The 25,564-nt window shown below is 52.1% G+C and overlaps 1 protein-coding gene across 4 annotated transcripts in view; it reads left to right on the forward strand.

Annotated features, from left to right (window-relative positions):
- Nucleotides 1-3,854: 3,854 nt before the first annotated feature.
- zbtb34 (zinc finger and BTB domain containing 34) overlaps nt 3,855-25,564 on the forward strand; it is a 29,449-nt gene continuing 7,739 nt past the window's right edge. The window contains exons 1-2 of one of the 4 annotated variants that reach the window (XM_031890867.1): nt 3,855-3,947; nt 4,246-4,345. In XM_031890867.1, coding sequence (XP_031746727.1) covers nt 4,267-4,345 — 79 coding nt within the window. In that variant the 5' untranslated portion in view covers nt 3,855-3,947; nt 4,246-4,266. Of the gene's footprint in view, nt 3,948-4,033; nt 4,171-4,245; nt 4,346-15,798; nt 16,038-25,564 lie in introns of those variants that run through there. The other 3 variants (XM_031890868.1, XM_031890869.1, XM_031890870.1) reach the window with 3 other exon arrangements.

Consider the following 25,564-nt stretch of genomic DNA (forward strand, 5'->3'; position numbering starts at 1 on the left):
GAATCTCAGCCATAAAGCAGGGCAGGACTGCTGCTTACAATGGGGGGATAGGATCTGTGCCACTGTGACAGAATGCTCTGTTATACAGATAGCTAGAATCTCAGCCATAAAGCAGGGCAGGACTGCTGCTTACAATGGGGGGGGATCAGATAGGATCTGTGCCACTGTGACAGAATGTTCTGTTATACAGATAGCTAGAATCTCAGCCATAAAGCAGGGCAGGACTGCTGCTTACAATGGGGGGATCAGATAGGATCTGTGCCACTGTGACAGAATGCTCTGTTATACAGATAGCTAGAATCTCAGCCATAAAGCAGGGCAGGACTGCTGCTTACAATGGGGGGGATCAGATAGGATCTGTGCCACTGTGACAGAATGCTCTGTTATACAGATAGCTAGAATCTCAGCCATAAAGCAGGGCAGGACTGCTGCTTACAATGGGGGGATCAGATAGGATCTGTGCCACTGTGACAGAATGCTCTGTTATACAGATAGCTAGAATCTCAGCCATAAAGCAGGGCAGGACTGCTGCTTACAATGGGGGGGATCAGATAGGATCTGTGCCACTGTGACAGAATGCTCTGTTATACAGATAGCTAGAATCTCAGCCATAAAGCAGGGCAGGACTGCTGCTTACAATGGGGGGATCAGATAGGATCTGTGCCACTGTGACAGAATGCTCTGTTATACAGATAGCTAGAATCTCAGCCATAAAGCAGGGCAGGACTGCTGCTTACAATGGGGGGATCAGATAGGATCTGTGCCACTGTGACAGAATGCTCTGTTATACAGATAGCTAGAATCTCAGCCATAAAGCAGGGCAGGACTGCTGCTTACAATGGGGGGATCAGATAGGATCTGTGCCACTGTGACAGAATGCTCTGTTATACAGATAGCTAGAATCTCAGCCATAAAGCAGGGCAGGACTGCTGCTTACAATGGGGGGATCAGATAGGATCTGTGCCACTGTGACAGAATGCTCTGTTATACAGATAGCTAGAATCTCAGCCATAAAGCAGGGCAGGACTGCTGCTTACAATGGGGGGATCAGATAGGATCTGTGCCACTGTGACAGAATGCTCTGTTATACAGATAGCTAGAATCTCAGCCATAAAGCAGGGCAGGACTGCTGCTTACAATGGGGATCGGTATCCGGCTCAGACTGGGGCACATTCCCAGCTGTAATTGGGACAGAGCGGGGAAGTGATATCAGAACATAGAAATGATAGAGATGGGGCAGATGGGGCAGGTACAGGCTGAGACGGGGCAACACCCGTTGTTACTACAGAGATACTCACAGTAGTAGGGGGAGGGTCACTATCGAATTCAATTGAGATGTTTCATTATTAAAGGAGAAGTATTTTGCATTTATTTTGTCTACTGAGCAGCCCTGCCCCGTGGGGCAAGTACACTGGGGGTAATAAGCAACACTAAAAGCCATGTGACCACAAGACAATCACAGATACCAGTATTATATATATGAGATGTAAGTACTGACCCAGAGTGGCCCAATCAGGCAGGAATAGTAACGCTATCAGGTAAAGACCTTGCGATGTGCCGGGTCCCCTACAGGCCCATCCGTATCCATCCGCCATTGCTGTTTGGTTTCTGTCACTTTAAGAGCAAATAGGTTGGTACAGTGTAAACTGCCTTACTGGGGCAATTAGGCTCCCAGCAGGGGTAACTGCCAGGTAATTCCCACAGTAGCACAGGTGAGTCCATTAGCTTGCCCCTCCCACTCACTATCCCACCTGTTAGCTTGGCCCTCCCACTCACTAGCCCACCTGTTAGCTTGGCCCTCCCACTCACTAGCCCACCTGTTAGCTTGGCCCTCCCACTCACTAGCCCACCTGTTAGCTTGGCCCTCCCACTCACTAGCCCACCTGTTAGCTTGGCCCTCCCACTCACTAGCCCACCTGTTAGCTTGGCCCTCCCACTCACTAGCCCACCTGTTAGCTTGGCCCTCCCACTCACTATCCCACCTGTTAGCTTGGCCCTCCCACTCACTAGCCCACCTGTTAGCTTGGCCCTCCCACTCACTAGCCCACCTGTTAGCTTGGCCCTCCCACTCACTAGCCCACCTGTTAGCTTGGCCCTCCCACTCACTAGCCCACCTGTTAGCTTGGCCCTCCCACTCACTAGCCCACCTGTTAGCTTGGCCCTCCCACTCACTAGCCCACCTGTTAGCTTGGCCCTCCCACTCACTAGCCCACCTGTTAGCTTGCCCCTCCCACTCACTATCCCACCTGTTAGCTTGGCCCTCCCACTCACTAGCCCACCTGTTAGCTTGGCCCTCCCACTCACTAGCCCACCTGTTAGCTTGGCCCTCCCACTCACTAGCCCACCTGTTAGCTTGGCCCTCCCACTCACTAGCCCACCTGTTAGCTTGGCCCTCCCACTCACTAGCCCACCTGTTAGCTTGGCCCTCCCACTCACTAGCCCACCTGTTAGCTTGGCCCTCCCACTCACTAGCCCACCTTTTAGCTTGGCCCTCCCACTCACTAGCCCACCTTTTAGCTTGGCCCTCCCACTCACTAGCCCACCTGTTAGCTTGGCCCTCCCACTCACTAGCCCACCTGTTAGCTTGGCCCTCCCACTCACTAGCCCACCTTTTAGCTTGGCCCTCCCACTCACTAGCCCACCTGTTAGCTTGGCCCTCCCACTCACTAGCCCACCTGTTAGCTTGGCCCTCCCACTCACTAGCCCACCTTTTAGCTTGGCCCTCCCACTCACTAGCCCACCTGTTAGCTTGGCCCTCCCACTCACTAGCCCACCTGTTAGCTTAGCCCTCCCACTCACTAGCCCACCTGTTAGCTTGGCCCTCCCACCCACTAGCCCACCTTTTAGCTTGGCCCTCCCACTCACTAGCCCACCTGTTAGCTTGGCCCTCCCACTCACTAGCCCACCTTTTAGCTTGGCCCTCCCACTCACTAGCCCACCTGTTAGCTTGGCCCTCCCACTCACTAGCCCACCTTTTAGCTTGGCCCTCCCACCCACTAGCCCACCTTTTAGCTTGGCCCTCCCACTCACTAGCCCACCTATTAGCTTGGCCCTCCCACTCACTAGCCCACCTATTAGCTTGGCCCTCCCACTCACTAGCCCACCTGTTAGCTTGCCCCTCCCACTCACTAGCCCACCTATTAGCTTGGCCCTCCCACTCACTAGCCCACCTGTTAGCTTGCCCCTCCCACTCACTAGCCCACCTATTAGCTTGGCCCTCCCACTCACTAGCCCACCTATTAGCTTGGCCCTCCCACTCACTAGCCCACCTATTAGCTTGGCCCTCCCACTCACTAGCCCACCTATTAGCGTGCCCCTCCCACTCACTAGCCAACCTATTAGCTTGGCCCTCCCACTCACTAGCCCACCTGTTAGCTTGCCCCTCCCACTCACTAGCCCACCTATTAGCTTGGCCCTCCCACTCACTAGCCCACCTATTAGCTTGGCCCTCCCACTCACTAGCCCACCTGTTAGCTTGGCCCTCCCACTCACTAGCCCACCTGTTAGCTTGCCCCTCCCACTCACTAGCCCACCTGTTAGCTTGCCCCTCCCACTCACTAGCTCACCTGTTAGCTTGCCCCTCCCACTCACTAGCTCACCTGTTAGCTTGCCCCTCCCACTCACTAGCTCACCTGTTAGCTTGCCCCTCCCACTCACTAGCCCACCTGTTAGCTTGGCCCTCCCACTCACTAGCCCACCTGTTAGCTTGGCCCTCCCACTCACTAGCCCACCTGTTAGCTTGCCCCTCCCACTCACTAGCCCACCTGTTAGCTTGCCCCTCCCACTCACTAGCTCACCTGTTAGCTTGCCCCTCCCACTCACTAGCTCACCTGTTAGCTTGCCCCTCCCACTCACTAGCTCACCTGTTAGCTTGCCCCTCCCACTCACTAGCCCACCTGTGCAGCTCCCAGTTGCATCCTGCTGGTAAGGCCTAAGAGTTTGGCCAGGTAACTAATATACAATGTAGGGAGGGGTCACCCTAATGCAGTTCAGACTCACCCCAAACCCCAGAACTGAACCAGTATAGTGGGCTATCAGTAAAGATAAAGGGTTATTAATTCCCTGAGTGTAACTGGGCACATAAAACTAATCGTTAAGCTAATTGTAATTCCTTCAGACACTATCTGCAGGGCGGCATACAAGCCGGCACAGCCTGCGTCTGATGGAGCAGTAAGTTTGCAGTGATGATGGGGCACAAGTGACTATAAAGGGAATAATAATAGATATTTCCTGGTTTCCCTACAGAGACTGACTGTGGAATAAGCGATGGCGAATTCTCGTTCCCGTAGAAGATCCTGCGCTGAGGAGTTTGGCGAATATTCCCTCCCGCGACTTTCCCCCGAAGGTATCTCATCCCAATGTATCGTTATTAATTAGTGTAATTAGTGCTCGACTGGCACGTTATCCCCAGGGGAATGTGGGGGGATACACCTAATGTGGGGGGCAGAGATTCCAGCACAGCCCTGCCCAGTGCATTTCCCATAAGCCTCTATATAAAGGGGAATGTTGGGGGGATACCCCTAATGTGGGGGGCAGAAATTCCAGCACAGCCCTGCCCAGTGCATTTCCCATAAGTCCCTATATAAAGGGGAATGTTGGGGGGATACACCTAATGTGGGGGGCAGAGATCTCAGCACAGCCCTGCACAGTGCATTTCCCATAAGTCCCTATATAAAGGGGAATGTTGGGGGGGGATCTCGGCACAGCCCTGCCCAGTGCATTTCCCATAAGTCCCTATATAAAGGGGAATGTTGGGGGGGGGATACACCTAATGTGGGGGGCAGAGATTCCAGCACAGCCCTGCCCAGTGCATTTCCCATAAGTCCCTATATAAAGGGGAATGTTGGGGGGGCAGAGATCTCAGCACAGCCCTGCCCAGTGCATTTCCCATAAGTCCCTATATAAAGGGCAATGTTGGGGGGGAATCTCAGCACAGCCCTGCACAGTGCATTTCCCATAAGTCCCTATATAAAGGGGAATGTTGGGGGGGGGGGATCTCAGCACAGCCCTGCATAGTGCATTTCCCATAAGCCCCTATATAAAGGGGAATGTTGCGGGGGGATCTCAGCACAGCCCTGCACAGTGCATTTCCCATAAGTCCCTATATAAAGGGCAATGTTGGGGGGGAATCTCAGCACAGCCCTGCACAGTGCATTTCCCATAAGTCCCTATATAAAGGGGAATGTTGGGGGGGGGGGATCTCAGCACAGCCCTGCATAGTGCATTTCCCATAAGCCCCTATATAAAGGGGAATGTTGGGGGGGGATCTCAGCACAGCCCTGCACAGTGCATTTCCCATAAGCCCCTATATAAAGGGGAATGTTGGGGGGGGGGATATCTCAGCACAGCCCTGCACAGTGCATTTCCCATAAGTCCCTATATAAAGAGCAATGTTGGGGGGCAGAGATCTCAGCACAGCCCTGCCCAGTGCATTTCCCATAAGTCCCTATATAAAGGGGAATGTTGGGGGGGGGGGGGGGGGATCTCAGCACAGCCCTGCACAGTGCATTTCCCATAAGTCCCTATATAAAGGGGAATGTTGGGGGGGGGATACACCTAATGTGGGGGGCAGAGATTCCAGCACAGCCCTGCCCAGTGCATTTCCCATAAGTCCCTATATAAAGGGGAATGTTGGGGGGGCAGAGATCTCAGCACAGCCCTGCACAGTGCATTTCCCATAAGTCCCTATATAAAGGGCAATGTTGGGGGGGAATCTCAGCACAGCCCTGCACAGTGCATTTCCCATAAGTCCCTATATAAAGGGGAATGTTGGGGGGGGGGATCTCAGCACAGCCCTGCATAGTGCATTTCCCATAAGCCCCTATATAAAGGGGAATGTTGGGGGGGGATCTCAGCACAGCCCTGCACAGTGCATTTCCCATAAGCCCCTATATAAAGGGGAATGTTGGGGGGGGGGATATCTCAGCACAGCCCTGCACAGTGCATTTCCCATAAGTCCCTATATAAAGAGCAATGTTGGGGGGCAGAGATCTCAGCACAGCCCTGCCCAGTGCATTTCCCATAAGTCCCTATATAAAGGGGAATGTTGGGGGGGGGGGGGGGATCTCAGCACAGCCCTGCACAGTGCATTTCCCATAAGTCCCTATATAAAGGGGAATGTTGGGGGGATCTCAGCACAGCCCTGCACAGTGCATTTCCCATAAGTCCCTATATAAAGGGGAATGTTGGGGGGGGGGGATATCTCAGCACAGCCCTGCACAGTGCATTTCCCATAAGTCCCTATATAAAGGGGAATGTTGGGGGGGGGGGATCTCAGCACAGCCCTGCCCAGTACATTTCCCATAAGTCCCTATATAAAGGGCAATGTTGGGGGGGGATCTCAGCACAGCCCTGCACAGTGCATTTCCCATAAGTCCCTATATAAAGGGGAATGTTGGGGGGCAGAGATCTCAGCACAGCCCTGCACAGTGCATTTCCCATAAGTCCCTATATAAAGGGGAATATTGGGGGGGGGGGATCTCAGCACAGCCCTGCACAGTGCATTTCCCATAAGTCCCTATATAAAGGGGAATGTTGGGGGGGGGGGGGATCTCAGCACAGCCCTGCCCAGTACATTTCCCATAAGTCCCTATATAAAGGGGAATGTTGGGGGGGGGATCTCAGCACAGCCCTGCACAGTGCATTTCCCATAAGTCCCTATATAAAGGGGAATATTGGGGGGGAATCTCAGCACAGCCCTGCCCAGTACATTTCCCATAAGTCCCCTATATAAAAGGGAATATTGGGGGGGGGGGATCTCAGCACAGCCCTGCACAGTGCATTTCCCATAAGTCCCTATATAAAAGGGAATATTGGGGGGGGGGATCTCAGCACAGCCCTGCACAGTGCATTTCCCATAAGTCCCTATATAAAGGGGAATATTGGGGGGGGGGGGATATCTCAGCACAGCCCTGCACAGTGCATTTCCCATAAGTCCCTATATAAAGGGGAATGTTGGGGGGGGGGGGGGGGATCTCAGCACAGCCCTGCCCAGTACATTTCCAATAAGTCCCTATATAAAAGGGAATATTGGGGGGGGGGATCTCAGCACAGCCCTGCACAGTGCATTTCCCATAAGTCCCTATATAAAGGGGAATATTGGGGGGGGGGGATATCTCAGCACAGCCCTGCACAGTGCATTTCCCATAAGTCCCTATATAAAGGGGAATGTTGGGGGGGGGGGGGAATCTCAGCACAGCCCTGCACAGTGCATTTCCCATAAGTCCCTATATAAAGGGGAATGTTGGGGGGGGGGGATCTCAGCACAGCCCTGCCCAGTACATTTCCCATAAGTCCCTATATAAAGGGGAATGTTGGGGGGGGGGGATCTCAGCACAGCCCTGCACAGTGCATTTCCCATAAGTCCCTATATAAAGGGGAATATTGGGGGGGAATCTCAGCACAGCCCTGCCCAGTACATTTCCCATAAGTCCCTATATAAAAGGGAATATTGGGGGGGGGGGATCTCAGCACAGCCCTGCACAGTGCATTTCCCATAAGTCCCTATATAAAGGGGAATATTGGGGGGGGGGGGGGGATATCTCAGCACAGCCCTGCACAGTGCATTTCCCATAAGTCCCTATATAAAGGGGAATGTTGGGGGGGGGGATCTCAGCACAGCCCTGCCCAGTACATTTCCCATAAGTCCTATATAAAGGGCAATGTTGGGGGGGGATCTCAGCACAGCCTGCACAGTGCATTTCCCATAAGTCCCTATATAAAGGGGAATGTTGGGGGGCAGAGATCTCAGCACAGCCCTGCACAGTGCATTTCCCATAAGTCCCTATATAAAGGGGAATGTTGGGGGGCAGAGATCTCAGCACAGCCCTGCACAGTGCATTTCCCATAAGTCCCTATATAAAGGGGAATGTTGGGGGGGGGGGGGATCTCAGCACAGCCCTGCCCAGTACATTTCCCATAAGTCCCTATATAAAGGGGAATGTTGGGGGGGGGGGGATCTCAGCACAGCCCTGCACAGTGCATTTCCCATAAGTCCCTATATAAAGGGGAATATTGGGGGGGAATCTCAGCACAGCCCTGCCCAGTACATTTCCCATAAGTCCCTATATAAAAGGGAATATTGGGGGGGGGGGGGATCTCAGCACAGCCCTGCACAGTGCATTTCCCATAAGTCCCTATATAAAGGGGAATATTGGGGGGATCTCAGCACAGCCCTGCACAGTGCATTTCCCATAAGTCTCTATATAAGGGCAATGTTGGGGGGGAGCTCAGCACAGCCCTGCACAGTGCATTTCCCATAAGTCCCTATATAAAGGGGAATGTTGGGGGGGATCTCAGCACAGCCCTGCCCAGTGCATTTCCCATAAGTCTCTATATAAAGGGCAATGTTGGGGGGGATCTCAGCACAGCCCTGCACAGTGCATTTCCCATAAGTCCCTATATAAAGGGGAATGTTGGGGGGGGGGATCTCAGCACAGCCCTGCCCAGTGCATTTCCCATAAGTCTCTATATAAAGGGCAATGTTGGGGGGGATCTCAGCACAGCCCTGCACAGTGCATTTCCCATAAGTCCCTATATAAAGGGGAATGTTGGGGGGGGATCTCAGCACAGCCCTGCCCAGTGCATTTCCCATAAGTCTCTATATAAAGGGCAATGTTGGGGGGGGATCTCAGCACAGCCCTGCACAGTGCATTTCCCATAAGTCCCTATATAAAGGGGAATGTTGGGGGGGGATCTCAGCACAGCCCTGCCCAGTGCATTTCCCATAAGTCTCTATATAAAGGGCAATGTTGGGGGGGGATCTCAGCACAGCCCTGCACAGTGCATTTCCCATAAGTCCCTATATAAAGGGGAATGTTGGGGGGCAGAGATCTCAGCACAGCCCTGCACAGTGCATTTCCCATAAGTCCCTATATAAAGGGGAATGTTGGGGGGGATCTCAGCACAGCCCTGCACAGTGCATTTCCCATAAGTCCCTATATAAAGGGGAATGTTGGGGGGGGGATCTCAGCACAGCCCTGCACAGTGCATTTCCCATAAGTCCCTATATAAAGAGCAATGTTGGGGGGGGGGGAATCTCAGCACAGCCCTGCACAGTGCATTTCCCATAAGTCCCTATATAAAGGGCAATGTTGGGGGATCTCAGCACAGCCCTGCACAGTGCATTTCCCATAAGTCCCTATATAAAGGGGAATATTGGGGGGGAATCTCAGCACAGCCCTGCACAGTGCATTTCCCATAAGTCCCTATATAAAGGGGAATGTTGGGGGGGGATCTCAGCACAGCCCTGCACAGTGCATTTCCCATAAGTCCCTATATAAAGGGGAATGTTGGGGGGGGATCTCAGCACAGCCCTGCACAGTACATTTCCCATAAGTCCCTATATAAAGGGGAATGTTGGGGGGGGGGGATCTCAGCACAGCCCTGCACAGTGCATTTCCATAAGTCCCTATATAAAGGGGAATATTGGGGGGGGGGATCTCAGCACAGCCCTGCACAGTGCATTTCCATAAGTCCCTATATAAAGGGGAATGTTGGGGGGGAATCTCAGCACAGCCCTGCACAGTGCATTTCCCAAAAGTCCCTATATAAAAGGGAATATTGGGGGGGAGGATCTCAGCACAGCCCTGCACAGTGCATTTCCCATAAGTCCCTATATAAAGGGGAATGTTGGGGGGGGGGGGGGGAATCTCAGCACAGCCCTGCACAGTGCATTTCCCATAAGTCCCTATATAAAGAGCAATGTTGGGGGGGGGGGAATCTCAGCACAGCCCTGCACATTGCATTTCCCATAAGTCCCTATATAAAGGGGAATGTTGGGGGGGGATCTCAGCACAGCCCTGCCCAGTACATTTCCCATAAGTCCCTATATAAAGGGGAATATTGGGGGGGGGGGGATCTCAGCACAGCCCTGCACAGTGCATTTCCCATAAGTCCCTATATAAAGGGGAATATTGGGGGGGGGGGGATCTCAGCACAGCCCTGCCCAGTACATTTCCCATAAGTCCCTATATAAAGGGGAATATTGGGGGGGGGGGGATCTCAGCACAGCCCTGCACAGTGCATTTCCCATAAGTCCCTATATAAAGGGGAATGTTGGGGGGGGGGGGGGGGATCTCAGCACAGCCCTGCACAGTGCATTTCCCATAAGTCTCTATATAAAGGGGAATGTTGGGGGGGGGGGGGGGAATCTCAGCACAGCCCTGCACATTGCATTTCCCATAAGTCCCTATATAAAGGGCAATGTTGGGGGGATCTCAGCACAGCCCTGCACAGTGCATTTCCCATAAGTCCCTATATAAAGGGGAATGTTGGGGGGGGGGGGGATCTCAGCACAGCCCTGCACAGTGCATTTCCCATAAGTCCCTATATAAAGGGGAATGTTGGGGGGGGGGGGGATCTCAGCACAGCCCTGCACAATGCATTTCCCATAAGTCCCTATATAAAGGGGAATATTGGGGGGGGGGGGGGATCTCAGCACAGCCCTGCACAGTGCATTTCCCATAAGTCCCTATATAAAGGGGAATATTGGGGGGGGGGGGGGGGGGATCTCAGCACAGCCCTGCACAGTGCATTTCCCATAAGTCCCTATATAAAGGGGAATGTTGGGGGGGAATCTCAGCACAGCCCTGCACAGTGCATTTCCCATAAGTCCCTATATAAAGGGGAATGTTGGGGGGATTTCAGCACAGCCCTGCACAGTGCATTTCCCATAAGTCCCTATATAAAGGGGAATATTGGGGGGGATCTCAGAACAGCCCTGCACAGTGCATTTCCCAGAAGTCCCTATATAAAGGGGAATGTTGGGGGGGGGATCTCAGCACAGCCCTGCCCAGTGCATTTCCCATAAGTCCCTATATAAAGGGGAATGTTGGGGGGGGGGGTGGAATCTCAGCACAGCCCTGCCCAGTGCATTTCCCATAAGTCCCTATATAAAGGGGAATGTTGGGGGGATCTCAGCACAGCCCTGCCCAGTACATTTCCCATAAGTCCCTATATAAAGGGGAATATTGGGGGGATATCAGCACAGCCCTGCACAGTGCATTTCCCATAAGTCCCTATATAAAGGGGAATGTTGGGGGGGGGGATCTCAGCACAGCCCTGCACAGTGCATTTCCCATAAGTCCCTATATAAAGGGGAATATTGGGGGGGGGGGGGATCTCAGCACAGCCCTGCCCAGTACATTTCCCATAAGTCCCTATATAAAGGGGAATGTTGGGGGGGGGGGGATCTCAGCACAGCCCTGCCCAGTACATTTCCCATAAGTCCCTATATAAAGGGGAATATTGGGGGGATATCAGCACAGCCCTGCACAGTGCATTTCCCATAAGTCCCTATATAAAGGGGAATATTGGGGGGGATCTCAGCACAGCCCTGCACAGTGCATTTCCCATAAGTCCCTATATAAAGGGGAATATTGGGGGGGGGGGGGATCTCAGCACAGCCCTGCACAGTGCATTTCCCATAAGTCCCTATATAAATGGGAATGTTGGGGGGGGATCTCAGCACAGCCCTGCCCAGTACATTTCCCATAAGTCCCTATATAAAGGGGAATGTTGGGGGGGGGGGGGGGGGATCTCAGCACAGCCCTGCCCAGTACATTTCCCATAAGTCCCTATATAAAGGGGAATGTTGGGGGGGGGGGATCTCAGCACAGCCCTGCCCAGTACATTTCCCATAAGTCCCTATATAAAGGGGAATATTGGGGGGATATCAGCACAGCCCTGCACAGTGCATTTCCCATAAGTCCCCTATATAAAGGGGAATATTGGGGGGGGGGGGGATCTCAGCACAGCCCTGCACAGTGCATTTCCCATAAGTCCCTATATAAAGGGGAATATTGGGGGGGATCTCAGCACAGCCCTGCACAGTGCATTTCCCATAAGTCCCTATATAAAGGGGAATGTTGGGGGGGGGGGAATCTCAGCACAGCCCTGCACAGTGCATTTCCCATAAGTCCCTATATAAAGGGGAATATTGGGGGGGGGGGGGATCTCAGCACAGCCCTGCACAGTGCATTTCCCATAAGTCCCTATATAAAGGGGAATGTTGGGGGGGGGGGGAATCTCAGCACAGCCCTGCACAGTGCATTTCCCATAAGTCCCTATATAAAGGGGAATATTGGCGGGGGGGGGGATCTCAGCACAGCCCTGCACAGTGCATTTCCCATAAGTCCCTATATAAAGGGGAATATTGGGGGGGGGGGGGGGGGATCTCAGCACAGCCCTGCCCAGTGCATTTCCCATAAGTCCCTATATAAAGGGGAATGTTGGGGGGGATCTCAGCACAGCCCTGCACAGTACATTTCCCATAAGTCCCTATATAAAGGGGAATGTTGGGGGGGGATCTCAGCACAGCCCTGCACAGTGCATTTCCCATAAGTCCCTATATAAAGGGGAATGTTGGGGGGGGGGGGGATCTCAGCACAGCCCTGCACAGTGCATTTCCCATAAGTCCCTATATAAAGGGGAATATTGGGGGGGGGGGGGGGATCTCAGCACAGCCCTGCCCAGTACATTTCCCATAAGTCCCTATATAAAGGGGAATGTTGGGGGGGGGGGGATCTCAGCACAGCCCTGCCCAGTACATTTCCCATAAGTCCCTATATAAAGGGGAATATTGGGGGGATATCAGCACAGCCCTGCACAGTGCATTTCCCATAAGTCCCTATATAAAGGGGAATATTGGGGGGGGGGGGATCTCAGCACAGCCCTGCACAGTGCATTTCCCATAAGTCCCTATATAAAGGGGAATATTGGGGGGATCTCAGCACAGCCCTGCACAGTGCATTTCCCATAAGTCCCTATATAAAGGGGAATGTTGGGGGGGGGGGAATCTCAGCACAGCCCTGCACAGTGCATTTCCCATAAGTCCCTATCTAAAGGGGAATGTTGGGGGGGGGGGGGGGGGAATCTCAGCACAGCCCTGCACAGTGCATTTCCCATAAGTCCCTATATAAAGGGGAATGTTGGGGGGGGATTTCAGCACAGCCCTGCCCAGTACATTTCCCATAAGTCCCTATATAAAGGGGAATATTGGGGGGGGGGGGATCTCAGCACAGCCCTGCACAGTGCATTTCCCATAAGTCCCTATATAAAGGGGAATGTTGGGGGGGGGGGGATCTCAGCACAGCCCTGCACAGTGCATTTCCCATAAGTCCCTATATAAAGGGAATGTTGGGGGGGGATCTCAGCACAGCCCTGCACAGTGCATTTCCCATAAGTCCCTATATAAAGGGGAATGTTGGGGGGGGGGGGATCTCAGCACAGCCCTGCCCAGTACATTTCCCATAAGTCTCTATATAAAGGGGAATGTTGGGGGGGGGATTTCAGCACAGCCCTGCCCAGTACATTTCCCATAAGTCCCTATATAAAGGGGAATGTTGGGGGGGGGGGGGGATCTCAGCACAGCCCTGCCCAGTACATTTCCCATAAGTCCCTATATAAAGGGGAATATTGGGGGGGGGGGGGATCTCAGCACAGCCCTGCACAGTGCATTTCCCATAAGTCCCTATATAAAGGGGAATATTGGGGGGGGGGGGGGGATCTCAGCACAGCCCTGCCCAGCCCAGTGCATTTCCCATAAGTCCCTATATAAAGGGGAATGTTGGGGGGGGGGGGGGGGATCTCAGCACAGCCCTGCACAGTACATTTCCCATAAGTCCCTATATAAAGGGGAATGTTGGGGGGGGATCTCAGCACAGCCCTGCACAGTGCATTTCCCATAAGTCCCTATATAAAGGGGAATGTTGGGGGGGGGGGGGGATCTCAGCACAGCCCTGCACAGTGCATTTCCCATAAGTCCCTATATAAAGGGGAATGTTGGGGGGGGATCTCAGCACAGCCCTGCCCAGTACATTTCCCATAAGTCCCTATATAAAGGGGAATGTTGGGGGGGGGATCTCAGCACAGCCCTGCCCAGTACATTTCCCATAAGTCCCTATATAAAGGGGAATGTTGGGGGGGGGGGGATCTCAGCACAGCCCTGCCCAGTACATTTCCCATAAGTCCCTATATAAAGGGGAATGTTGGGGGGGGGATCTCAGCACAGCCCTGCACAGTGCATTTCCCATAAGTCCCTATATAAAGGGGAATATTGGGGGGGGGGGGGATCTCAGCACAGCCCTGCCCAGTACATTTCCCATAAGTCCCTATATAAAGGGGAATGTTGGGGGGGGGGGGATCTCAGCACAGCCCTGCCCAGTACATTTCCCATAAGTCCCTATATAAAGGGGAATATTGGGGGGATATCAGCACAGCCCTGCACAGTGCATTTCCCATAAGTCCCTATATAAAGGGGAATATTGGGGGGGGGGGGGATCTCAGCACAGCCCTGCACAGTGCATTTCCCATAAGTCCCTATATAAAGGGGAATGTTGGGGGGGGGGGGGGGGGAATCTCAGCACAGCCCTGCACAGTGCATTTCCCATAAGTCCCTATATAAAGGGGAATGTTGGGGGGGGGATTTCAGCACAGCCCTGCCCAGTACATTTCCCATAAGTCCCTATATAAAGGGGAATATTGGGGGGGGGGGATCTCAGCACAGCCCTGCACAGTGCATTTCCCATAAGTCCCTATATAAAGGGGAATGTTGGGGGGGGATCTCAGCACAGCCCTGCACAGTGCATTTCCCATAAGTCCCTATATAAAGGGGAATGTTGGGGGGGGGGGGGATCTCAGCACAGCCCTGCCCAGTACATTTCCCATAAGTCTCTATATAAAGGGGAATGTTGGGGGGGGGATTTCAGCACAGCCCTGCCCAGTACATTTCCCATAAGTCCCTATATAAAGGGGAATGTTGGGGGGGGGGGGGGGATCTCAGCACAGCCCTGCCCAGTACATTTCCCATAAGTCCCTATATAAAGGGGAATATTGGGGGGGGGGGGATCTCAGCACAGCCCTGCACAGTGCATTTCCCATAAGTCCCTATATAAAGGGGAATATTGGGGGGGGGGGGGGGGGGGGATCTCAGCACAGCCCTGCCCAGTGCATTTCCCATAAGTCCCTATATAAAGGGGAATGTTGGGGGGGGGGGGGGGGGATCTCAGCACAGCCCTGCACAGTACATTTCCCATAAGTCCCTATATAAAGGGGAATGTTGGGGGGGATCTCAGCACAGCCCTGCACAGTGCATTTCCCATAAGTCCCTATATAAAGGGGAATGTTGGGGGGGGGGGGGATCTCAGCACAGCCCTGCACAGTGCATTTCCCATAAGTCCCTATATAAAGGGGAATGTTGGGGGGGGGGGGGGGGATCTCAGCACAGCCCTGCACAGTACATTTCCCATAAGTCCCTATATAAAGGGGAATGTTGGGGGGGGATCTCAGCACAGCCCTGCACAGTACATTTCCCATAAGTCCCTATATAAAGGGGAATGTTGGGGGGGGGGGGATCTCAGCACAGCCCTGCACAGTACATTTCCCATAAGTCCCTATATAAAGGGGAATGTTGGGGGGGGATCTCAGCACAGCCCTGCACAGTACATTTCCCATAAGTCCCTATATAAAGGGGAATGTTGGGGGGGGATCTCAGCACAGCCCTGCACAGTGCATTTCCCATAAGTCCCTATATAAAGGGGAATGTTGGGGGGGGGGGGGATCTCAGCACAGCCCTGCCCAGTACATTTCCCATAAGTCTCTATATAAAGGGGAATGTTGGGGGGGGATCTCAGCACAGCCCTGCCCAGTACATTTCCCATAAGTCCCTATATAAAAGGGAATGCTGGGAAGGAAAGCCCAGAAGCCTTCAAACAACTCCATAGCTAACAGAAAGCCTTGAGGTACCACATGGCTATTTTGTCCATGTTGTATCTTAATAAAGTTTTAATTGTACGAAAGAAAAAAACCTGGGAAAATGGCCGCCAGTGGGTTCGCTGACGTAGCAGCGTTGCGGAGGCCGATGGGCGGGGCCAGGGGAGAGAGTGCGACCCGGAAGTGGCTGCTGGGCGAGGCCTGAGAGCGTTTCCGGCAGCTGAGGAGGCCGGAGCGGGGAGAAGAGCGGGGTTAGGCCCAGGCAGCGGCCCTAGCTGGTCCCTGAAGCGATGTGAGGAGAGAGGCGGCTAATTCCCACCGGGCAGGTAAGCGAAGGGGGAAGCGGGCGGCTGGGCCCGGGGGGGGGGAGGCGGTGCGCCGGGGGGTTTCCCGCGGTTATATCCCGCCTCCTGGTACCGTACTGCCCGGGGGGGGGGGGGGGCACGGGTAACTGCCCCGGGCCTGTTAGGGGGGTAGCTACCGGCAGCATGGGGTTGGGGTGTCTGCCCCTTGCTGGGAATTTATTAGGGGGCGCTTTGGGGTTAGGGATACTGGCCTTTACTGGGGGGGGGGATATTGGGGGAAGTTACCCCCCTGGGTTGGGTTGGTTCTTCCCATTTGGGGGCAGATATCTTGTTACTGGGGGGGCTGGGAATATTGGGGGAAGTTACCCCCCTGGGTTGGGTTGGTTCTGCCCATTTGGGGGCACATATCTTATTGGGGGGGGGGGATATTGGGGGAAGTTACCCCCCTGGGTTGGGTTGGTTCTGCCCATTTGGGGGCACATATCTTATTGGGGGGGGGAATATTGGGGGAAGTTACCCCCCTGGGTTGGGTTGGTTCTGCCCATTTGGGGGCAGATATCTTATTATTGGGGGGGGGGGTTGTTAGTTTCTGGGGTTCAGCTGCCAAGGTTGCTGGGAGACTGGGGTTTATATATGGGGGGGGGCTTGTAGAACTTTATGGGGGGCAGGACTGACTTTATCAGTGTTTATATGTGTAGAACATTTAGGGGGGGCGCTCTTTGAAATGTGTATTTTGGGGGGCTCATCTGCTACAACATAGTATTTTGTGGGTGCCCTTGTGCTGGGGCCAGTTTGGGGGGGCTGTACAAGCTGTAACTGGGGTGCCGCTAGAGTCTCTGCTTCTAGTTCTTATATATTAAATCTTAATACTTTACAAAAATACAAAAGTACAAAAATCCCAATTATCTTCCCTAATTTGCCCCCCCTTTTTGGTGCTGGGTGCACATTTATATGTCTTACTGCTTTCTGGGGTTTGGGGGTGCTCCTGTGAAGTCGCCGGTAGGTCAGTTTCTGGGGGGGGGGTAATGTTGTACTTGTTTCTGTTTGGGGGTGAATCTTTGGTAGAACTTGGGGATGTGGGGGCTTTGGGTGGGAGTAGTGCTGGAACTGGGGTCCTTACATTGAGGGGTGCTCCTCTGGGTTGGTTGGGGTTCACCGTTGCTTGGTGACCGACCTGGGAGGTTTCTCCTAGGGTTAAGGGGTTTGCATGGGTTCTTCAGGTTTGGGGGTGCCCTGCTGTTTGCTGCAGCTCAGCTACTTTACATTGACTCTTGAATGGGGTGTCCCTGGAGTTTTAGGGGTACAGTCTAGCAGCTGTGATCCAGTGTATTAGGGGTATATTGAGGGGGGGCTGTATTGACTCCAGTGTTGGGGTTCTCCCGGTGGTATTTGCTGGCGTGTGTGGGTGCCGGAGGTACGGTATCAGCAGGGGGGCACTCCCAGCTCCGGTGTGTGAGGCCCCGCCTACAGAGCCATAAACTGGGTCTCTCCTGCCCCCCCCCCCGAGAAGTACAGTGACTGTGCCCACTCCCGGGGTGCCACTAGCCCTGTTTACAGCATATATAGGCAACTGTTGGTGTTGCTGAACTACAACCCCCTGCTGCAGGCTGATAGTGCCGAACTGGCCAACAGCCCCGGCCGTGTTTACCCCCTATAGGTAGTCACCGGTCTAACGGCATTCCTTAGCCCTAGCCCCTACTGCGAGGGATTCCTGCTATTAACCCTTGCACGTCTGGGTTCCACCCAAAGCCTGTCCCACAGTCTCTCTGCAGCCTGGTCTCTATATACACATATATATGTCTGGCTTTAGAGACGGAGAGGGGACACAGTAACGTCTGACCTAGTTCCTTGGCTCCCGGGGGACTCCCATTGGCTTAGCGGGAAGGGGGGGGATCCTGGTTAGTACTGTGTGGGGCAGTGCTTGGCCATTGCCATATTACTTTACTGAAGGTTCAAGTTTTAGGAGTGTGTATGTGCCCCCCCTCATATCTGCATATGTGCCCCCCCTCATATCTGCATATGTGCCCCCCCTCATATCTGCATATGTGCCCCCCCCTCATATCTGCATATGTGCCCCCCTCATATCTGCATATGTGCCCCCCTCCTATCTGCATGGGTCCCCCCCCCTCCTATCTGCATGGGTCCCCCCCCCCTCCTATCTGCATGGGTTCCCCCCCCCTCCTATCTGCATGGGTTCCCCCCCCTCCTATCTGCATGGGTTCCCCCCCCCTCCTATCTGCATGGGTTCCCCCCCCTCCTATCTGCATGGGTTCCCCCCCCTCCTATCTGCATGGGTTCCCCCCCCCTCCTATCTGCATGGGTTCCCCCCCCCTCCTATCTGCATGGGTTCCCCCCCCCTCCTATCTGCATGGGTTCCCACCCCCTCCTATCTGCATGGGTTCCCACCCCCTCCTATCTGCATGGGTTCCCACCCCCTCCTATCTGCATGGGTTCCCACCCCCTCCTATCTGCATGGGTTCCCACCCCCTCCTATCTGCATGGGTTCCCACCCCCTCCTATCTGCATGGGTTCCCACCCCCTCCTATCTGCATGGGTTCCCACCCCCTCCTATCTGCATGGGTTCCCACCCCCTCCTATCTGCATGGGTTCCCACCCCCTCCTATCTGCATGGGTTCCCACCCCCTCCTATCTGCATGGGTTCCCACCCCCTCCTATCTGCATGGGTTCCCACCCCCTCCTATCTGCATGGGTTCCCACCCCCCTCCTATCTGCATGGGTTCCCCCCCCCCTCCTATCTGCATGGGTTTCCCCCCCTCCTATCTGCATGGGTTTCCCCCCCTCTATCTGCATGGGTTCCCCCCCCCCTCCTATCTGCATGGGTTCCCCCCCCCCTCCTATCTGCATGGGTTCCCCCCCCCTTCTGCAGGTTCCCCCCCCTCCTATCTGCATGGGTTCCCCCCCTCCTATCTGCATGGGTTCCCCCCCCCTCCTATCTGCATGGGTTCCCCCCCCCTCCTATCTGCATGGGTTCCCCCCCCCCTCCTATCTGCATGGGTTCCCCCCCCCCCTCCTATCTGCATGGGTTCCCCCCCCCTCCTATCTGCATGGGTTCCCCCCCCCCCCTCCTATCTGCATGGGTTCCCCCCCCTCCTATCTGCATGGGTCTCCCCGCAACCCCCGTTACATACAGACAGGTTTAGACATGTGTGTGAATGTGATAATGAATTTAGATTGTAAGCTCCGCTGGGGCGGGGGCTGAACCCCTATGGAATGTGTAGAAGCAGTAAATATATATATATCCTGGTTCCCCAGGGCTCGGGGGGCCTTGGCCGCTCTCAGTGGGAGTAGGAGCCGCGCTGGGTTCTGGCCCCCCCCATATTGTGTGAAAAGATGAAAATCCAAATTTGCATTCCCGTAGGTGTCGGCGGTAATTAATTTACGTTCTATTTTGGGCTCCCGGGCTCCCCACTAATTCACTCTCACGGCCGCACAACCCCGCGCCTTGTGGGTAACCCGCCGGCTAACAGGCCCCCGCTGTTATCCCCTGTACGGCACAGCCGCCATCAACTTACCCTTTATATACCTGCTCTTATACATACAGGGCAATTATTTACCCCTCCTGGGCGGCCTCAACTACTGACTCTGCTTGTTTTCTCTTTCACCCTGAATATTTGGTGGTAAATCATAAATATTATTTATATCTATATTATGTACATAAATAGCCCAGAACATTCCCTCTCTGTATATTTGTATTTATACATATGGGTAGGGGGTGCCATAGTGTTTCCCTTAGACAGTACAGTATGGGGGTACAGCTTATTGTGTGCCCAGAACATTCCTTCTCTGTATATTTGTATTTATACATATGGGTAGGGGGTGCCATAGTGTTTCCCTTAGACAGTACAGTAGGGGGGTACAGCTTATTGTGTGCCCAGAACATTCCTTCTCTGTATATTTGTATTTATACATATGGGTAGGAGGTGCCATAGTGTTTCCCTTAGACAGTACAGTATGGGGGTACAGCTTATTGTGTGCCCAGAACATTCCCTCTCTGTATATTTGTATTTATACATATGGGTAGGGGGTGCCATAGTGTTTCCCTTAGACAGTACAGTATGGGGGTACAGCTTATTGTGTGCCCAGAACATTCCTTCTCTGTATATTTGTATTTATACATATGGGTAGGGGGTGCCATAGTGTTTCCCTTAGACAGTACAGTATGGGGGTACAGCTTATTGTGTGCCCAGAACATTCCTTCTCTGTATATTTGTATTTATACATATGGGTAGGAGGTGCCATAGTGTTTCCCTTAGACAGTACAGTATGGGGTACAGCTTATTGTGTGCCCAGAACATTCCTTCTCTGTATATTTGTATTTATACATATGGGAGGGAGGTGCCATAGTGTTTGCCTTAGACAGTACAGTATGGGGGTACAGCTTATTGTGTGCCCAGAACATTCCCTCTCTGTATATTTGTATTTATACATATGGGAGGGAGGTGCCATAGTGTTTCCCTTAGACAGTACAGTATGGGGGTACAGCTTATTGTGTGCCCAGAACATTCCTTCTCTGTATATTTGTATTTATACATATGGGTAGGGGGTGCCATAGTGTTTCCCTTAGACAGTACAGTATGGGGGTACAGCTTATTGTGTGCCCAGAACATTCCCTCTCTGTATATTTGTATTTATACATATGGGTAGGGGGTGCCATAGTGTTTCCCTTAGACAGTACAGTATGGGGGTACAGCTGTAGTTATTACTTTACTTTAGAGAAGTGCTGGCCCTTTAAGTAGCCTGGATTCCAGAGCCCTGACAAGTTATAACTAGTGGAGGAGTATAATCCGGCAGCCCCCATACTGCAGACAGGGAATCTGTATCAGTCTGTGGTGTTATGTGTTTAGGTCAGGCCTGACCTGCTCTTTCCATGTTGTGGGCCAATTAACTGACATACTATAGGTTTGTGGGCCAGATTATTTAATAATGATGTCATACACAGCGCCCTGTCCAGCCCAGAGGCACAGAACTGGAAAATACCATGGCGGCCCCACATCTGTCCTTTGGGCTTCCAGCTGGATGGGCTGTGAGTTAGGGCCTGGCATATTGTGTAGTGACATTGGCCTGTGCTTCACTATAAATACAGCGTAGCCATAGCCACACAACTATAAACCCAGTGAGAATGGGGAATGAATGGGTATTGGGGAGTTGTATCAGGAGTCAGAACCAGCAGTGCAGGGAAGGGAAAGGGACAGGCACAGTGACAGTTACACATAACTATAAACCCAGTGAGAATGGGGAATGAATGGATATTGGGGAGTTGTATCAGGAGTCAGAACCAGCAGTGCAGGGAAGGGAAAGGGACAGACACAGTGACAGTTACACATAACTATAAACCCAGTGAGAATGGGGAATGAATGGATATTGGGGAGTTGTATCAGGAGTCAGAACCAGCAGTGCAGGGAAGGGAAAGGGACAGACACAGTGACAGTTACACATAACTATAAACCCAGTGAGAATGAGGAATGAATGGGTATTGGGGAGTTGTATCAGGAGTCAGAACCAGCAGGGAAAGGGACAGACACAGTGACAGTTACACATAACTATAAACCCAGTGAGAATGAGGAATGAATGGGTATTGGGGAGTTGTATCAGGAGTCAGAACCAGCAGTGCAGGGAAGGGAAAGGGACAGGCACAGTGACAGTTACACATAACTATAAACCCAGTGAGAATGAGGAATGAATGGATATTGGGGAGTTGTATCAGGAGTCAGAACCAGCAGTGCAGGGAAGAGAAAGGGACAGACACAGTGACAGTTACACATAACTATAAACCCAGTGAGAATGAGGAATGAATGGATATTGGGGAGTTGTATCAGGAGTCAGAACCAGCAGTGCAGGGAAGGGAAAGGGACAGACACAGTGACAGTTACACATAACTATAAACCCAGTGAGAATGAGGAATGAATGGATATTGGGGAGTTGTATCAGGAGTCAGAACCAGCAGTGCAGGGAAGGGAAAGGGACAGACACAGTGACAGTTACACATAACTATAAACCCAGTGAGAATGAGGAATGAATGGATATTGGGGAGTTGTATCAGGAGTCAGAACCAGCAGTGCAGGGAAGGGAAAGGGACAGGCACACAGTGAATGGGTACTGGGGGAGGTGTTTGGATTTAGATTTTCATATTTTGGGGTTTCCTTCCCGTAAGAGGGTAATATCACCAGCCAATCAGCTTGGTGCCAGGAGGCAGGTGTTGATTATCAGAGTTCTGTAACTGGATGTGAGAATGAAATCGCCCCCCCCCCCCCCCCCCCCCCCCCCCCCCCCCCCAGTGCCAATCCAATGGAACGCTCCGGCGCAGGTGTTAATTGTTCCAGTTATGGGGCCGAGGGTGTAAATTGTTGTGTTGTGAAACCCAAGAACATCGGGAAGCTGCTTAGAATTAGACTTTCTGTAATTAGGCAGAATGTCTTTGGCTCAAGTTCCCCTTTAGGTCTGGATTTCTGTAATGAATTATTTTAGTCTCTAGCTTTGCCTAATGCTGGTTTTGGGATCAAGTAATCTCCTGTACTATCTGTATTTTTATTGGCTCTACCCGTGACAGATGTACGTCTTGTGTTATCAGCTACTGACTGTCCTTCCACATACTGTATATTGTGTCCATAAATACTCCCTTATCTACTGCAGCACTATGGCACCTCCCTCCCTTATGTATAAGTACAAATATACAGAGAAGGAATGTTCTGGGCACACAATAAGCTGTACCCCCATACTGTACTGTCTAAGGGAAACACTATGGCACCCCCTACCCATATGTATAAATACAAATATACAGAGAAGGAATGCTCTGGGCACACAATAAGCTGTACCCCCATACTGTACTGTCTAAGGGAAACACTATGGCACCCCCTACCCATATGTATAAATACAAATATACAGAGAGGGAATGTTCTGGGCACACAATAAGCTGTACCCCCATACTGTACTGTCTAAGGGAAACACTATGGCACCCCCTACCCATATGTATAAATACAAATATACAGAGAGGGAATGTTCTGGGCACACAATAAGCTGTGACTCTTAACAGAAGCCTTTCCTATTTGTACCTGATTAATACTGCTAATAATTATGCATTAGGTAGGGGCCAGTATTTAAGTGCACACCACTTTATTTAAATTCAGGTTTTTGGCTCTGAGGGGGAGACTCTGTTCCGCACAATGTTGTAGAAACGAGCAGATGAAGATGTCATTTAAGATCTATAAAATTGCATTAATGCAGTGAGAACTGTTGGAATGTAAATGAGACTTCATGCATATCAATTGCCTGTTTATGGAAGAGGAGAAAAATGGGAACAATATACTTTCCTTTCTTTTTAACCAATTTTACTGGAAAACCCAGAATCTTTCTGAGTGAGTGCTTATTTGTGCCCTGGGTACCCCTGGAACTATAGCGGGGTGACTGTTACCCCAATGTTTCTATAAATCTGTAACCTTGTTATGGGCTAAGGGGGCCCAGCCTGAAGGCCAGTTAGGGGGGGATTTGGGGTGAGTGCTTATTTGTGCCCTGGGTACCCCTGGAACTATAGCAGGGTGACTGTTACCCCAATGTTTCTATATATCTGTAACCTTGTTATGGGCTAAGGGGGCCCAGCCTGAAGGCCAGTTAGGGGGGGATTTGGGGTGAGTGCTTATTTGTGCCCTGGGTACCCCTGGAACTATAGCAGGGTGACTGTTACCCCAATGTTTCTATATATCTGTAACCTTGTTATGGGCTAAGGGGGCCCAGCCTGAAGGCCAGTTAGGGGGGGATTTGGGGTGAGTGCTTATTTGTGCCCTGGGTACCCCTGGAACTATAGCGGGGTGACTGTTACCCCAATGTTTCTATATATCTGTAACCTTGTTATGGGCTAAGGGGGCCCAGCCTGAAGGCCAGTTAGGGGGGGATTTGGGGTGAGTGCTTATTTGTGCCCTGGGTACCCCTGGAACTATAGCGGGGTGACTGTTACCCCAATGTTTCTATATATCTGTAACCTTGTTATGGGCTAAGGGGGCCCAGCCTGAAGGCCAGTTAGGGGGGGATTTGGGGTGAGTGCTTATTTGTGCCCTGGGTACCCCTGGAACTATAGCAGGGTGACTGTTACCCCAATGTTTCTATATATCTGTAACCTTGTTATGGGCTAAGGGGGCCCAGCCTGAAGGCCAGTTAGGGGGGGATTTGGGGTGAGTGCTTATTTGTGCCCTGGGTACCCCTGGAACTATAGCAGGGTGACTGTTACCCCAATGTTTCTATATATCTGTAACCTTGTTATGGGCTAAGGGGGCCCAGCCTGAAGGCCAGTTAGGGGGGGATTTGGGGTGAGTGCTTATTTGTGCCCTGGGTACCCCTGGAACTATAGCGGGGTGACTGTTACCCCAATGTTTCTATATATCTGTAACCTTGTTATGGGCTAAGGGGGCCCAGCCTGAAGGCCAGTTAGGGGGGGATTTGGGGTGAGTGCTTATTTGTGCCCTGGGTACCCCTGGAACTATAGCGGGGTGACTGTTACCCCAATGTTTCTATATATCTGTAACCTTGTTATGGGCTAAGGGGGCCCAGCCTGAAGGCCAGTTAGGGGGGGATTTGGGGTGAGTGCTTATTTGTGCCCTGGGTACCCCTGGAACTATAGCGGGGTGACTGTTACCCCAATGTTTCTATATATCTGTAACCTTGTTATGGGCTAAGGGGGCCCAGCCTGAAGGCCAGTTAGGGGGGGATTTGGGGTGAGTGCTTATTTGTGCCCTGGGTACCCCTGGAACTATAGCGGGGTGACTGTTACCCCAATGTTTCTATATATCTGTAACCTTGTTATGGGCTAAGGGGGCCCAGCCTGAAGGCCAGTTAGGGGGGGGATTTGGGGTGAGTGCTTATTTGTGCCCTGGGTACCCCTGGAACTATAGCAGGGTGACTGTTACCCCAATGTTTCTATATATCTGTAACCTTGTTATGAGATACATTGGTATATTTAATACTAAGCAACGAGCGCTGGAATAAACAATCCTGTAAATGGAAATGGTACAAAATAGTTTTACGTAAAATCAAATTCACTTTCACCTTAAGAGTTCACAAAAAACAAACTTGACCCAAAGGTTCTGTTTACCTTAAACACATTGCCCAAACACACTGGATTGTGTCCATACGTTTCTAGGCCGGAGGTTGTTTTCCCTGGGATGAAAGCGACCGCGCCGTAAATTTATTTTTCAAACAAAAACAAATCTTTGGTTTGGGATAATAAGTAACAGTTGGTGAAGAAATAGCATATTTATAAATAAAATAATATATTTTACACCAGTTTAGAGGTGCTGCGTCCCCCATTAAAGCCAACGGATTGGGGGAACCAATTCTTCCGAAGTCGGCGCCAGTTTTTACGCCTTTATAATGCTTTCGAGCTGGCAGTCAGGCAACTGCCACCTCCCGATCAATGGACGAGGGATCTCGGGTATATAAATGTGCACCAGTGAGGCTGGTTACGTGTAGTTACTGAAGCCGACAGATTGTGTATGAAATCCCTGTACAGCGACTGGAGAGTAGAGCCAAGAGGAGCAGAC

The sequence above is a fragment of the Xenopus tropicalis genome, chromosome 8, assembly GCF_000004195.4.
Source record: "Xenopus tropicalis strain Nigerian chromosome 8, UCB_Xtro_10.0, whole genome shotgun sequence".
NCBI classification, from domain to species: domain Eukaryota; kingdom Metazoa; phylum Chordata; class Amphibia; order Anura; family Pipidae; genus Xenopus; species Xenopus tropicalis.